Source organism: Myxine glutinosa, chromosome 3, assembly GCF_964187855.1.
Source record: "Myxine glutinosa chromosome 3, kmMyxGlut1.1, whole genome shotgun sequence".
In the NCBI taxonomy this organism is placed as follows: Eukaryota; Metazoa; Chordata; class Myxini; order Myxiniformes; family Myxinidae; genus Myxine; species Myxine glutinosa.
In genome coordinates this window covers 105,509,910-105,527,503 of record NC_136263.1, presented here as the reverse complement: position 1 = coordinate 105,527,503, position 17,594 = coordinate 105,509,910, and the positions used below count along the sequence as shown (strand labels likewise).

Sequence of the window (17,594 nt, the reverse complement as noted above, 5' to 3'; positions counted from 1 at the left end):
TAATTATGTTTATATACAAATTAAAAAAAAGATAATTGGTTTTGGGTTGTCCTTTCCGCATATCTCGTGGGATTGTGAGTTGGAGAGACAACCGTGATGGCGGGGAAGGGTTGGCATTCTCTCAAGCAGTGATTCAACCCATGTCCTTATAAAAGGTCTTTGTTCGGGGTCACCGAGTCCGATCGGTGCAGCTGTGCAGCGCAGCCATGCAGCGATCGGTGCAGCCGTTTGTGCGCCACCCGGGAAAATAACGTTATGCGGGAGTCCAAACCTGAAAATGCTGGAGACCAAAGCTGAAATTGGAAAAACAATATGGCCTATTTTACTCCTCCAGGGGGTCCCAGAATTACCCACCCAAAATATCGTTGCGATCAGTTCAGCCGTTTTTGCGGTACCTTCGGATGGACATTTGGTGAATTATAGTAAGATGCTTTATTGTGATTTTCCAGTCTACTCTGAGATACAAAACATAAACTGTTCACCAGGCAGAGGTATGATCTCTACTGAGTGCCGTTCTAGTTTTTAATGGAACCTTGTTAATGCAATCAAGATTCGGTACGCATGAAACATGTAAGGATATTTATATTTTTCATTTGACCCTTGGTTTATGCCACAGGGAATGGGATAGTCACTCAAAAATGATCATTCCTGGTGGAAACATTTGCCATATTTCAACTTTGCTTAAGTTGGGAAATGTGGGGCTTTGCGGTGGCGCGCCATCAACTTTGCTCTAGTTAGAACTGTATGAAGGATTATAATGTTCATGGGTTGGATTTTCAGCCTCTTCCCATGATTCTGTAATCCATCCACCCAATCATTCACTATGGGTATCGCAATATATGCGCATCCATGAATGAACCTTAAAGTTGTTTACATCTAGGTAGAAAAGCTATTTTCATTTTTTAAATAAACATTATAGAGATGTATTTGACCTGCTGAGCTGCTAATGATTCTTCAAATACTTTCATTTTGTCTATATGTTTAATTTTTGTTGTCTTGCATGTTAAAATGAATCATCTCCACAATTCTCTTTCTTCACATGCACTGTACAATGTCTGATTTACAATGGTGTTTGTGCAATGTTTACCATTCACCTTTTTTGTTTACCATTCAATTCACCAAAAACTATACATAGCAGGATATCTCAAAAAGTTGTGGATGGATTTGGACGAAACTTGATGGACCAGGTTGTGTGTGTGACAAGGAAGAATCGATTCAATTTTGGTGAAGGTCTGGATCCGGCTATTAGAATTTTTAAAGTGATTCTTCACCATTGTTGGGGAGATGGGGCCAAAAACGATATACAGCAGGATATCTCAAAAAGTTGTGGACAGATGATTTTGATTGAATGTGATTCTGTATTGTGATTTTCTGGTCTACTCTGGGCTACAAAACATAAACTGTTCACCTGGCGGAGGTATTCTCTCTACTCAGTGCCGTTCTAGTTTTCCTTTAAATCAATTTATCACTCAAATCACCCTGCATCCATCATTGTGTTAATTGTGGATATTTATAGGTTACTTGTCTGAAAAAACCTCATAGAGTGGGTCCTGGTGGCTGGTCACTGGTCAGCCATGCGTACGTGCATCCGTTAACAGTTCTCGCAAACTACCCAACTGACATGGACCAAATTTGGTACGATGCATCAGAACAGCAAGGTCTTATGGGGTTGTGCTCCCCATCGGACGTGCCCCAAAAGAGGGTGAAAATATATATATATATATATATATATATATATATATATATATATATATATATATATATATATATATACAGTGGAACCTTGACTTACGAGTGCCCCAACTTACGAGTTTTTCGAGATACGAGCCGTCGCTCGGGCGGTTTATTGCTTTGAGATGCGAGCCGAGATCCGAGTTACGAGCTTTCGCCACCCGGTCACGTGGTTATCTTGCCGTTCAAGTACAGTATCTCTGTCATATAGCGCTGCATTTTAGTTTTCGCATTTCGGTTATTTTGAGTTTACGCCGCCAGGTGGGTTCCGGTCACGTGGTTATCTTGCCGTGCACGTACAGCATCTCTGTCGTATAGCGCTGCATTTTTGTTTTCGCATTTTGGTTATTTCGAGTTGACGCCGCCAGGTAGGTTCTGGTCACGTGGTTATCTTGCCGTTCAAGTACAGTACGTATCTCTGTCGTATAGCGCTGCATTTTTGTTTTCGCATTTTGGTTATTTCGAGTTTACGCCGCCAGGTAGGTTCTGGTCACGTGGTTATCTTGCCGTTCAAGTACAGTACGTATCTCTGTCGTATAGCGCTGCATTTTTGTTTTCGCATTTTGGTTATTTCGGAAAATTTCATGTTCATGTCGAACATTTCATGTTCATGTTCATGTTTTCATGTTCATGCCATGCCAGGCCACAACTTGTTCAGAGTGCCGGCGATAGCTCGCCTTCTCTTTGTGGAAAACACGGTGAGATCCTTAACATCCAACAACTAATGGGACGCAAACGGGGCGCCCAGTTTAGCGGTACACACATTGATGAATCACCCTGCCTGTGATTCACCCATGACAGGTTATAGCTGGGTCGGGATTCAAACCCAGGCTGGACAGTTTAGACTTTAGAGTCAAGTGTGCGTACCTCCAGTCCAGGCCATCCTGCCAACTTGTATGCTGCATACAGGTGAAATATAAAGCGCGAGATATTTTTATATATACTGTATATTTTAAAAAAAATTGGTGTGGTTTTTGGCGGGCTGGAACGGATTAATAGCATTTCAATGCATTTCAATGGGGAAATTTGATTTGAGATACGAGCAATTTGAGTTACGAGCTCGGTCACGGAACGAATTAAACTCGTAAGTCAAGGTTCCACTGTATATATATATATATATATATATATATATATATATATATATATATATATATATATATATATCTATATATATATATATATATATATATATATATATATATATATATGTATGTATATATATATATATATATATATATGTGTATTTCATTCAAACATCTCAGAAACTGCCAAACAGATCCAGAATAAACTCACCACGAGGCATTGGGACCATTCCCTAACCTTAAATTGTGCTTCTCATGGGCTGTATCTCCTCTGGAAATGGGATTTCCCTGAATCGCTCAGTTTCACTGAAACAACTTCTCCACAACTACCTGAGCAATGCGGATTAAATTTGGTACAATGCATCAGGACAGTAAGGTGAGGTCAGTGCTCCTCATATGGATCTGCCCATTTAAAGGTGGTTGAAGGGGGTTTTGCCCCAAAGGGAGGTTTCACCTCAAATTCAGGTAATCTCTTTTAAAATCCTCTCAAAACCTGTGTAGAAATGACCGTCGGTCCCCCACTGGGCTAGGTTTTATTTTTAAAAGCATAATGCACCTATCAATAGTTCTACTCAATACCCATTTATAATTGGCATACTGGTTACAAAATATACGTGTTATGTGTGGGATGTTATATTGTGTAATAGTGGTGTCTAATGGGCCATAAATATTATGTCCTCCATAAATGCATTTTACTATCTATTGAGAACAAATGTCAAATGCTTATTCAAGTTCAGCAATTCTATTTTTGTTGTTGTTATGGAATATCGAGATCCCTGCGCTTATCCCTCCGCATCTTATGTTATCCCTGCGCATCGTACGAGCGTGACCAAGGGTTGGCGTCAGGAAGGGCATCCGGCCATAAAAACATTGCCTCAAACAGGGAACCATGATTGTCATGGGGCCCGCAAGGCTAACCCCCGCTCTAGCGGGAAAATGGCCTTAAAACGATCATTCATTCATATATTTTATGGAATCCTGTTTGAGTTTTTGACTGCTATACATGTTTTATGCTGAAATGAACTCTGACGTCCAGCACACTTGCAATTTAAATTATAGTACTGTGTTGTTTTTTTGCTGTTTAGATGCCCCTGATGAGGTCATCTCAGAATGTGCTGTGGACCAGGAGATAACCAACAAGGAACTTCCAGAAGCAAAAGACATTGCCACTGTGCCTGAAGTCACCAATGTGAATTCATTCGAAGAGCAACCAATTGCTAGCAGAGGGTGTTATGCCATAGACTTTGACGATTTGGAAAACTTAAACCCTTTTGGTGGTGATTCAGTCAATGTCAATATTTTGAAGTCGTCTGTTGACATTGATACATGCAAAGAGTCGATTTCATCTCTGCCCACCGAGTTTGATAATACCGAAAGTATATCCTTGGAACCCATTACTAACCCTGCATGCATTTTTATAGACCCGACTCTTTCAAAAGACACTTTGGAAGATAGTCTCACCATTACTTCATTTGCCAAACCTGAAAGCCCGTCCACACTTCCTGCCAATGTAAATGAAGTGATTGTACCAGCCACTGAAAGTGATTTACATATCACTGTTCCTCAAGAGCATATATGTGTTGACCCCACATTTGAAACTTGTGTTGTATCTGCACCTACAGAAGTTGCTAACATGATGCCAAAGTCTTCATCACCACACATCAAACAGGAGGACACTGAGCTCAAAGATGTGCAACCTTTAAAAGTTGTTCAGTCTGACATTGCTGAAGATGTTGTTTCTCAAGAGACATATGACTTTGACCCTGACAATATTGACATGAATCCATTTGGGGGTTCTTCAAAGCTTCAAAACTCACCTCCTCTTCCCCGTGTGAGCTACAATTTTGATCCAGAAATGATCGATTTGATAGATCCGTTTAAGTGTGGTGGCTCAAAGCTGCAAAACTCCCCCCCTTCTGGCCGTAAACACCCTGTTATTGGCTCACATGAAGAGCTGACATCAATGGATACCATGCTAAGTCAGCCTGTACCTCCCTCTCCTTGTAAACATGATATTGATATCTCTGATAAAGAAAACACCACTGCCGCTCCACCAGAAATGAAAAAATTTCCACAAAAGAAAGCTCGAAAGCCCATAACCAGGACTGGCATGAGAAAAAAGGTTCCGACAAAGAAGGCTCCAGCTTTGGAACAAGAAAGCACAGATGCTATTGAAAAATCTGATGCAAATGAGGCTCCTAAAAGGTCATATACACTCGACTTCACTAAACTCGACGATCCCGTCCACCCATTTGTAAGTTGTAATAAGCTGCCAGACTCACCGAAGCAGAACGAGCCATGTACTTCTGCATACACCTTCAACCCTGACGACTTTAATGCTACATTTGATGGGTGCAAGTCGACTGAAACACAAAATATCACAACTCTGGAGGTCGAATCGGACTGCCATGCAGATGAAAGGAAATTGGCAGCAGAAACTCCTGCTAGCAAGTCTCCACAGAAAAAGAAAAAGTCTCTGAACTCGTGAGTTTATCATATTTATTCAAACTTTTCTCCACCTCATTCTTCATCCTTTTTACTCTTTTCTCAAATGCTGGCTCCTATTCATTGGTGCTTTTCCTGTGTAGTTATTGTGCTTTTCCTTTTCCTGTTATAGTTATTTTGCTCTATAGGTAGCTTTTAGATTGTCTGCATTTTGTTTGGTGTTGGCATTTTACTTTTCTCCTTAGTGGTCTTAACCTTGTCATAATAAGATGAAAAATAATCTGCTTTTTGTCCTTTTTATGCCCTATTAAATAAAGGACAGCATATTCTAATTCAAAGACATACATGCGTGAGAATTAAACTATAAAAAAGGAAAGTAAAAATACTGTTATGGGAATGACTAATAGGGGTTAAGAATGTATAACTTAGAAATACACTACATGGCCAAAGGTATGTGGACACCGGAACATCACACCCGTATGTGCTCATCGAACGTCTCATTCCAAAAGCATGGCCATTAATATGGTGTTGGTCCCACTTTGCTGCTATTATAGCCTCCACTCTTCTGGGAAGGCTTTCCACTAAATGTTGGAACATTGCTGTGGGGATTTGCTTCCATTCAGCCACAAGAAAATGAGTGAGGTCGGGCACTGATGTTGGGCGATTAGGCCTGGCTCGCAGTCGGCATTCCAATTCATCCCAAAGGTGTTCGATGGGGTTGAGGTCATGGCTCTGTGCAGGCCAGTCAAGTTCTTCCACACAGATCTCGACAAACCATTTCTGTGTGGACTTCACTTTGTGCATGGGGGCATTGTCATGCTGAAACAGGAATGGGCGTTCCCCAAACTGTTGCCACAAAGTTGGAAGTACACAATCGTCTAGAATGTCATTATAATATGCTGTAGCATTAAGATTTCCCTTCACTGGAACGAAGGGGCCTAGCCTGAACGATGAAAAACAGCCCCAGACCATTATATTCCTCCTCCACCAAACTTTACAGTTGGCACTATGCATTCGGGCAGGTAGCGTTCTCCTGGCATCCGCCAAACCCAGATTCGTCTGTCGGACTGCCAGATGGTGAAGTGTGATTCATCACTCCAGAGAACGTATTTCCACTGCTCCAGAGTCCAATGGCGGCGAGCTTTACACCACTCCAGCCGACGCTTGACATTGCGCATGGTGATCTCAGGCTTGTGTGTGACTGCTCGGACATGGAAACCCATTTCATGAAGCTCCCGACGAACAGTTGTTGTGCTGGCATTGCTTCCAGAGGCAGTTTGAAACTCGGTAGTGAGTGTTGCAACTGAGGAAAGACGATTTTTACGTGCTTCAGCACTCGGCGGTCCTGTTCTGTGAGCTTGTGTGGCCTACCACTTTACGGCTGAGCTGGTGTTGCTCCTAGACGTTTCCACTTCACAATAACATCACTTAGAGTTGACTGGGCCAGCTTTAGCAGGGCAGAAATTTGACGAACTGACTTGTTGGAAAGGTGGCATCTTATTACGGTGCCACGTTGAAAGTCACTAAGCTCTTCAGTATGGCCCATTCTACTGCCAATATTTGTCTGAAGATTGCATGGCTGTGTGCTTGATTATATATAACCTGTCAGCAATGGGTGTGGCTGAAAAAGCCGAATCCACTAATTAGAAGGGGTGTCCGCATACTTTTGGCCATGTAGTGTAGTTATCGGCCATCGTGGTTGTTTAGCGTAACAGTGAAGCAAAGTAATTGCAACATAGAATATGCGTTGATGTTATTATGCAAAGCCTACCATCTTCCCTTCCTAATGTTTGTTGCTGAAACCGCTTCTCTCCTCCCCTCTTTTTGTAAAACATTTCTATCCCTTGGAAATCTGTCCTTTGTTTTTATAAAGAATGCAGCCTTGCAGACAGACTGAGGTGCAAGTATTGCCACAGTTCCACCATTTTCAAACCTTTAGTGCAAGGTGACAAGATTAGGGCTGGGGTCTCAGCTTGATTGATGCTGGGCCTGCCTATGGGAGCGGGTTGGGCCAAGAAGTCACGGGGCATGATGAGAACCAAGATATTTAAAGGGGAGAGGCTGAAAATCTGGGCCTGTCTGATTTTGGGGTTCTTGGTCCTGAGACCAAGAATGTTCTTGGGAGAAGAACTACTGCTATACAGCGCATGAAGGAGGTGGATATTGCAGCCCTCACCAGCTTCCGAGCGATTCCTCTCCAAATAAAACCGGCGGTGTTGCTCTCGTGCCATGCCCGCCCTGGCTTGGGTTGCAATCTCTACCTGATCAGACTATTTTGAAGTCGATGATGAAGTCAATCACAACCTCCGCTGTCTTTGCTCAAAATTGTTTTATGTTGATGAGTAATATGCAATGTCTTCCTTACCTTTACTTGCACATATTTTCTGAAAGGGTGATGTGGAGGCATCAAGTGTATTTAGCGTTGAACTGTCTTATCTGGGTTTGATTCCTAGGCAAGGTATAAACGATTGGGTTGGTGCTTCACAGGCTCAGTGTTACATCAGTGTGCCATACTTCGGATGGACGTTATTTGGGAATTTGTCTGCTAGCATTAAGTTGGTGGACCTTGAAGATCCAAACGTGTCTTTTGACAGAGTATTAGTCTTCAACTTAGGTCGGCCTTTTGGGACTGCCACTGGTAACATGTAAGCCAGTGCTACCTGCCGCATAGTCAGGTTATCGGTGACTAAATCAACACCCCTCAATGGCTTTGCTCATGGGGCAGGTGACTGACACCATGCCAGTAATAAAAACAACACCTGATAAAGGGCAGATGAGCTCCCTTTGGGAGTCAACAGCCATCCAGCACAGAGATGGTGTCTCCTAAACAACACCCAATGGGGGTTGGAAAATGTACTTTTCCGCATAGCATAGTTACCACCTCCTGCATAGTTGTCCTGTGAAGAAGTTTCCTTGTTTCACGAATAGGTGAAGGTTTTGCCAGTTTTACTTAGTTTTTTCTTTGTAGCCCTTTACAAATTAGTGGTTTTCTGCCTTGTTTAGGGCAAACTTCAATAATAAAAAAGTGGGCCAGGTATTGCCGCTACCTTGGCCAAGTTCCAAATTCCTGCCAAACTTGCGAGCACTGCATTAGCAGTGTAGTAACACCCCCCTCCTCACCTCCCTCCCTTCTCCAGAAAGAATCCTACCTGCTGCCCAAACTCGTAAAATCTGCATGTATCTAATACAGTGCGTTAAAAGGCTTGCATTTATTTTGTTCTATGTTGCAAGTATGCTTCCATGACTCGTCATTCTTGCTATTTTTTCATCTCTTCTTCCTTCGTCTTTTCTTTTGACTATTCCTTGGCTTTTTACTCTTCTTACCATTTCACTTTGTTCCCCTTCCTCCTTCGTCTCCTTCCTTCCTTCCTTCCTTTTCTCTTCTTCTTGCCTCTTCTTCATCTTACTCTTTATTCTTCCTCTTCCTTTAAAACCATATGACACTGTGCTTGCTTTGGTTCTGAATGAATCTGTTCATATCATTATTTGAATGAGCAAACTATTTTTTGCAATACCATTCATCATTCATTCTTGAGCATACTTGGCTTCATGTATTGGGATGGATGGACATTTATATACATGTATCTTTTCATACTCCGCTGAAATAAGCAATCGTTTATTGTCTCGTCCTACCATTGAACTCTCATTTCCAGACGTACGTTTAGGGTGAAATCTCCAAAAAATGGTTCTCCTGCAGAAGAATCTGTTGAGGTATTTTGTGTCTTTATTTGAAACCTTATATCCATTTTTACATTTGCATAGTTGTCAAGAAGTACATTGCATTTTTCTTTGAAAGGAATTAATGTCCCGTATTTAGTCATGGTGGACCCAGGAGCTTGCCCTTCATTCCTTCTCGCAGGTTTTCAGGGATTTCAATGTGATCATGGGGGAGCGTGCCACAGATGAGGAGAAGTTGGCCTCTTCTGTACCTGGGATGAAGGCTACTCCTGTGCTGCCAACTGAAGCAATCACCTGCCAATCTGTTGTGTCTTCTAAGCCTTTTGGTTTTGCAGTAGACGAGGAGTTCCGGCCGGCTTCAGAAGGTGTTTCTTACCCCGTGAACTTTTTCGGAGAGGTTTGGTTGTGTTGAAAATCTGACATTCTGTTGTGGCCAAAATAAAAGTGTATTTGTGGCAAAAAATGTGCTTCAGCTTATAATTGTAAAGAGTGAAACCCAGCAGTTGTCACGCTTGATTTTTGTTGTTGTTGTTGTTGGTAGTCCACCTGGCCACCTAAAACAGATTGTTTTGGTGGGCCGCCAGCATATTTGGTGGCCCGTGTATTATTTGATGGTGAATCTCTCAGTGATTTCTTTTATTATTAAACAGGAACAGGAAAAAAACAATACGGGGAGATAAATAGGAGAATAAAAAAAAATTTTTTTTTTTTTTTTTTTTATGCTGCAGTTTGACCATCAGCGTCAAAATTGTATCCAGTCAGTGAATGGTATTTGTAAGTGCAAGCTAAAATGGCAATCCATTATACATTATTCACAATTTTCTTTACACCTCACATCAACTCGAATTCTCGGTAGTTTTTTCAAGAGCTTCTGCCCCTCCCCAACAAGTACAAAGATAGAGATTTGACACCATGAAAGCACAACAACAAAAAATCTATGTGGGTAACATAAAAGACACTTTATTTGGAAGTTGCGAGTAAAACGGCATTGTATAGTGAAAGAGCCAATGATAGCTGTCATTGTATAATATATATAACTAGCTCTCCCCCTGCATAACATATACGATTTCGTGGCCTCGTGTTTTTGAACACGTTCAATCACATATTTTACTGTAAACACAATTACCAATCTTGTTCTCAAATACAACACTTAATGAATCCAATGATCAAACTCTTGATAGATCCACATACAGTTGCCCGCGACTGAATAAAGATTTTGGAAGGTCTTCGGGATATTTTGGGGGGCAGGGGAGGGGGGGTCTTTTGGGTCCTCTGGGTCGATTGTGTCTTCGGGGTCTTTTGGGTTTTGGGGGTCATTGAGGATTTTACGGGTCTTTAGAGTGACAGTGTGAGTATTTTAGCCACGTATTGCCATGGCTTGCTAATGAACAAGCAGCTTGGAGAGCACTTGCCATGTGACTTTATGTACTCCAACGACACGGTTGAAAAGGAATGGCTGGATTGGCAAGCGAGAGCAACCGGAAACATACCTTAGGCTTATATATATTGTTACGTTTGTGGGGGGTACCAATGAAATACCTTGGGGCCAGATAGGATTGCATAGGGTAGTGTGCTCTGAATGTCGTGACGAAGAAGAAGAAGAAGTAGTAGAAGAACCCTCCATGTAACTATGGTTGTATATTTGGCTCCATGGTGATGAGTGGAGCTATGCTAATTAGTTAGGGTATAAGAATAATTCCCTGTATGTAAATCGCCTCTGTGGTTTTTCCCTTGTTTCTTATGGCACACGCCACACCAGCCATGCACTCCACACCTAAAATAATCCCCATGACAAGCGACCGGATTCAGACATTGAACGCTGCTGCTGGCGCCGCCAGCCGAGTCATCACAATACCAAGCAGGCAGGGCACCACCCCGAGAGGTGATGATTCGTCAGGGCAATGGACTGCTACGATGGAGTCTTTGATTGGAGCACGCACGGACGTCATCAGATGACGTTCGAGACGGGAACAAAAAGGCTGAGGACCGCCGTTTTCTTCCTCTTGGTCCGGGGTTTGACGACGAGCAGTGACATATTCTCTCTCTCTTTGTGTCCCGAGTTAAAGCGAACAGTCGCATTTTTCTTTCTCTTGGTACTGGCTGCGTGGTGGGCGGTCGCAGTTCGTGCTCCTCCGCTTGTCCTTGTTCTTGGTCCTGACATGGTGGTCGCAGCTCGTGGACTCTGACGCCCTTGGCTCGTGGATTCGTGACAGCTGTGTGCCGTGCCGAGTGAGCCGGAGAGACCGCGGTGCTGTGTGGAGCGGACGACGAGAGGGGAGCTTGGGCCTGAGCCCTGCATGTCGGCGGCTGGGGTGAACGAACTGCGCGCCAAGGCGACTTTTCCCGCGCACGGACTCGGAGACCCATTTGAGGGCTGACGGGGTTTTAGGTCCGCTCAAAGCTGAGTACATACCATACAAACACATTTATTTTTCACTTTTGTTTTCCCCTTGTGTTGTATACGAGTCCGTATGGGGGCGCCACAATTTAGGAATTTAGTTTTACCGTGCATTTCTTGTCCCTGGCATTATTTTCATTAAACCTGTTTATTTGTTGCATTTTAAATCCATGTTGGCCTTGTTTTGATGATCGTGGTTCGAGGACGCCTCAGTGGAAACCCCTCCAGGTAAGCACTCACTGCCCACCACGACACCCTCGCGCATATAACTAACACCACCATAGTTGGACTGACCGCCTCGGAGTGTAAAGCCTGATCGGCTATTCGTCCCCAAGGGTGTTAACCCCTGGGAACACGACAATATATATATATATACACATACATACATACATACATACATACATACATACATACATATATCTATATATACATACATACACACACACACACACACACACACACACACACACACACATATATATACTGAAACGCAAAAGAAACTTACCACCTTTGAAACCTTTAAATATCAACAATAACACTGCGTGTAGTAAATGTGTGAACTTATTTGTGGACAATAGTGTCCTTACTGTCAGACAAAACGGTCACGGATGGTCACTTGAACCTTCAATGGTCACTTCATAGCACAGCTGTTGAACAGCCGTTTTGACTGTCAGTGATTAGCCAAGGGGTACGGGATGATTTTAATGAGCTGCACGTGATGTCTTGATATTGGCTTTAAAAAGGCCAGTGCAAAATGGGCATTTCAATCAACATGCCACGATTGTCAAGGGATCAACGGCAGCGTGCCCTGGGCATGCTGCAAGGCGGACTGAGCTACCGTGAGGTGGCACATCGCCTTGGCTGTTCACACCAGACGATATCGGCCCTGGTGGACAGAGACACCCTCCACAACTCTGCAGATGACAGACCTCGATCAGGGAGGCCAAGAGTCACCACTGCAAGGCAGGACAGGCAGATGGTCCAAAGTCACCTGCGGGATCGATTCCGTCCAGCATCCCGCACTGCGGCAGAAACTCCGGGGCGTGCAAACCCACGGATCTCCAATGATACTGCACGAAGACGACTGCATGACTATGGTCTGACTGCCAGAATACCATACAGAGGCCCCGTGATGACGGCTGCCCATCGCCGCAATCGACAGAGATGGTGCCAGCAGCATCAGCAGTGGACCTTGGCGCAGTGGAACGAGGTCACTTTCAGCGATGAGTCAAGGTTCTGTGTGGACAGTCCTGATGGGCGTGAGCGTGTCTGGAGAAGAACTGGCGAGCGATATGCCGATTGTTGCGTGCGTCAAGCCAACAGGTGGGGTGGCCCAAGTGTGATGGTGTGGGCCACCATATCAGGCCGGTACAGGACGCCACTGGTGGTTGTGGATGGGAATCTTAACGCCCAGCGGTATGTGGATAACATCCTGCGACCTCATCTGCTGCCATTCCTGCTAGACCACCCAGAACTGAGAACCTTTCAGCGTGACAACGCTCGTCCCCATGCTGCTCGCTTTACCTATGCATTTCTCCAAGGTGAGAACTTCAACACCATGCAGTGGGTTGCACTCTCCCCTGACCTGAATCCCATAGAGCACCTGTGGGATGAGCTTGGGAGACGCGTAGTTGGCAGGGCCAGGACACGGGCAGTGCTGCTTCAGACATTGAGGACTGAGTGGGACAGAATCCAGCAGCAATCCATCCAAAGACTGGTAGGCAGTATACGCCGACGATGCACTACCTGTATCCAAAATAATGGTGGCCACACACGCTATTGAAAGGGGACTGACATTGCACCCTGTGCTGTTCTGTACTGTAGAACAAACTGATGAGATGGTGTATCTTGGTCAAAAACTTGACATGTCATCAATAAAATGCCATTGTTTCAATTAGCAATTGTTGGTTTGTTTTATTTTGAACTGTTACAATTTTATTACATTTCAAACAAGTGGTAAGTTTCTTTTGCGTTTTCGGTCTTTTTGAAGTTGGTCAAAATGGTCAAATTTTCGGTCAAAATGCCCATTTTGCACTGGCCTTTTTAAAGCCAATATCAAGACATCACGTGCAGCTCATTAACATCATCCCGTACCCCTTGGCTAATCACTGACAGTCAAAACGGCTGTTCAACAGCTGTGCTATGAAGTGACCATTTAAGGTTCAAGTGACCATCCGTGACCGTTTTGTCTGACAGTGAGGACACTATTGTCCACAAATAAGTTCACACATTTACTACACGCAGTGTTATTGTTGATATTTAAAGGTTTCAAAGGTGGTAAGTTTCTTTTGCGTTTCAGTATACATACACCGGGCTGACGTGGTGCTGACTGGGCAAACGTGGTGTGGTGCTGACCGGGCCACCGTGGTGCTGACCGGGCAAACGTGGTGTGGTGCTGACCGGGCCACCGTGGTGCTGACCGGGCAAACGTGGCGTGGTGCTGACGGGCCCCCCGCAGCCGTGATGCCCCCCCCCCCCCCAGAATTTCCATGTTTTAAACGTTTCCCAGTGTATACCCTGGATTTAGAATAGGTACACCGTTTCCCTGCATGTCGCAAGAGATGACTAAGAGGGTTGGCGTCAGGAAGGGCATCCGGCTATAAAAAAAAAAACATTGCCTCAAAAAGAGAACCATGACAACTACATATGGGCAGGGTACAGCCCGAAGTGGAGATCGGTTTCTGAGGTTTGGGACATGGAATGTAGGGACAATGACAGGAAGATCAGGAGAAGTGGTGGAAGTATTGGTCAGAAGAAGAGTGGACATATGTTGTGTGCAACAGACAGGATGGAAGGGAAGTGGTGTGAGAATGGTGAAGGGTAGGCAGGGACAGAAATACAAGTTTGTGTGGCAAGAGTGCCTGGAGGGCGTGAATGGTGTTGGTGTCCTGTTTTCTGAGGAGTTTGGAGACAGTGTGGTGAGTGTGACTAGAGTGAGTGATAGGTTGATGATGGTGAAAATGATGATTGGAAAGCTCTTGGTGAACGCCATCTCGGGATATGCTCCGCAGGTTGGTCGGAGCGATGAAGAGAAGGACAAGTTCTGGTGTGCGATAGAGAAGCTGAGGGAAAACGTGAAAGATGAGGAAGTTGTTGTGGTAGGAGGAGACCAAAATGGACATGTGGGAAGGAGTATGGATGGTTTTGAGGGAGTTCATGGGGGTTACGGATATGGTGTGAGAAATGGAGAAGGTGAAAGGATTTTGGAGTTTGCTGGTGGAGCTGATTTGCTGATTTGTAATACTCAGGTCCAGAAAGAGGATAATAAGCTTGTTACATACACATCAGGTGGGTCGACGACAACCGTTGACTACCTGATGTTGCGAAGGCGAGATAGGGGGCACCTCCGGGACACAAAGGTGATCCCGGGGGAGGAGGCTGTTTCACAGCACCACTTGGTTGTCTGCAACATAAGGGTGAAAGGTGCGAGGAGAGCTCGGTGGGTGAAGTACCAACCGAGAATGAAGGTGTGGAGGTTGAAAGAGGTAACAGTAAGGGAGGCATTAAAAGAGAGGCTGAGTAGGGTAGAGGATGATGTGGTTGAGCTTGAAAGTGGTTGGATGTCAATGAAAGCTAGTCTGTTGGGAGCCGTTGGTGAGGTATGTGGATGGACAAAAGGACCACCGAGGCACTCGGAAACATGGTGGTGGGATGATGAAGTTGGAAAGAGGATTGACGAGAAGAGGAAGAAGTTCAAGGAGTGGCAGAAGGCGAAGGGTACGGGAGCAGAAACAGCAGAGCATGAAAGTTATAAGGCAGCCAAGAAGGCTGCAAAGAAAGAGGTAGCAAAGGCGCAGGAGGCATGCAGGAAAATGTTCGGAGAACGCTTGGATTCGGAAGAGGGTCAGAGAGCGGTATTCAGGATTGCAAAGCAGATAGCGAAAGAGAGGTGTGATGTGATGGGGGTGAGTTGCTTGAAGGATGAAGTGGGACAAATTGTTGTGGACCCAGATGGAATTAAAGGAAGATGGAAGAGATATATGGAAATACTGTTGAATGCAGAGAATGAATGGGATGGCAACATAGAGAGTAACCCAGTTTTAGGACCGGCAGAGAAGATAACTGAGAAGGAAGTTGAGGAAGCGATAAAAGCAATGAAGAGTAGTAAAGCGGGAGGGCCAACGGGAGTTGTGGGAGATTCGTTGAAGGCAGCAGGAAGTTGGGGTGTGAAGAGAATGACAGAGATCTGCAATCTGGTGGTGAAAGAAGGCCGCATTCCAGTGGATTGGGAACTGAGTACCCTCGTCCCTCTATACAAGGGGAAACGTGACCCTCGAGAGTGTGGCTCGTACCGAGCGATAAAGTTATTGGAGCATGGAATGAAGGTATTGGAAAGGGTGTTGGAGAGGAGGATAAGGAAGAAAGTGAAGATCGACGAAATGCAGTTTGGATTTATGCCAGGAAGAGGAACGACAGACGTGCTTTTGATTGTGAGGCAGTTGCAGGAGAAGTACATGGAGAAGAGGAAGAAGTTGTTTCTTGGGTTTGTTGATCTGGAGAAAGCATTCGATAGGGTTCCACGCAAAGTATTGACATGGGCAATGAGGAAGTTAGGAGTGGAGGAATGGTTGATCAGAGTAGTGATGGCAATGTACAAAAGAGCGCGCACAGCTGTAAGGACGAAGGACGGGAACAGTGGTGAGTTTGAGGTGAAGGTGGGAGTGCATCAGGGGTCGGTACTAAGTCTACTACTATTTGTAGCTGTGATGGAGGTGCTGGCTCAGAACGTAAAGGACGGTTTACCATGGGAGTTGTATGCAGATGATCTGGTGTTGATTGCGGAAAGTATGGATGGACTGAAGGAAAAGATGAACAAGTGGAAGGAATGTATGGAGACAAAAAGTCTGAAGGTGAATATCGGAAAGACGAAGGTGATGGCAAGTGGTAAAGCACGTGGTGAGGTGGAAAGAACTGGGAAGTGGCCCTGTGCTGTGTGCAGGAAGGGTGTCGGAGTGAACTCCATTCAATGTACAATGTGCGCTGAGTGGGTTCATCAAAAATGTAGTGGTCTGAGAGGGTCATTAACCATTGTGGCAGCTACATTCAAATGTAAGGTGTGCACAGAGGGAGCTGCACATGGAGGAAATGTTGAGTTGGATCTTGGAGACGGCGTGAAGCTGGAAGGTGTGAAAACATTTTGCTACCTCGGAGACGTGCTGAATGGAGAAGGTGGATCAGACTTGGCAACAGTTGCTACAGTGAGATGTGCATGGAAGAAGTTTCGGGAACTGAGTGGGGTGCTGATGAGGAGGGGAGTGTCGTTGAAGCTGAAGGGAAAGGTGTATGCTGCATATGTGAGAAGTGTTATGATTTATGGGAGCGAAACATGGGTAATGAACGTAGAGCAGCAACGAAGGTTGGAAAGGGTGGAAATGCGAATGGTTCGTTGTATGTGCAGAGTATAGTTGAGAGAGAGGAAGATAAATGATGAATTGCGAAAAATGATGGGAATAGAGCCTGTGATTGATGCTGTGAAGAGGAACAGGTTGAGATGGTTTGGTCATGTGTTGAGGAAGGATGAAAGTGACTGGTTGAGAAGAGTGATGGAAATGAATGTAGAAGGAAGTAGAGGACGGGGAAGACCGAGAAAGACTTGGCTAAAGATGGTGGAAGAAGAAATGCGGGCAAGGGCGTTAACAAGGAGAGATGCAGAAAATAGGGCAAGATGGAGAAGATTGTCATGGGGACCGCAAGGCTAACCCCCGCTCTAGCAGGGAAAATGGCCTTAAAATGCATGTTGTTGTTGTTGTATATGTATGTATCTATCTATGTATGTATATATGTATGTATATATGTACGTGTATGTATGTATGTATATATATATATATATATATATATATATATGTATGTATGTATGTATGTATGTATGTATATATATATATATATATATATATATTTATATATATATATATATATATATATATATATATATATATATATATATATATATATATATATATATATATATATATATATATATATATATATATATATATATATATATATATGTATGTATGTATGTATGTATTTATGTGTATGTATGTATATATATGTATGTATATATATGTATGTATATATATATGTATGTATATATATGTATGTATGTGTATGTATGTATATATATGTATGTATATATATGTATGTATATATATGTATGTATGTATGTACGTATGTATATATGTATATATATATGTATGTGTATATATATATGTATGTATGTATATGTATATATATATATATATATATGTATATATATATAT

At 43.7% G+C, this 17,594-nt stretch overlaps 1 protein-coding gene across 10 annotated transcripts in view; it reads left to right on the top strand.

Moving 5' to 3' along the window:
- The window catches only part of LOC137423290 (uncharacterized), a 272,768-nt gene that overhangs the window by 132,143 nt on the left and 123,031 nt on the right, over nt 1–17,594 (top strand). For all 10 annotated transcript variants that reach the window (XM_078774377.1, XM_068110266.2, XM_078774379.1 and 7 more), the window contains 3 exons: nt 3,899–5,297; nt 8,912–8,969; nt 9,118–9,301. In XM_078774377.1, the coding sequence (XP_078630503.1) occupies nt 3,899–5,297; nt 8,912–8,969; nt 9,118–9,301 (1,641 nt within the window). The remainder of the gene's footprint in view (nt 1–3,898; nt 5,298–8,911; nt 8,970–9,117; nt 9,302–17,594) is intronic.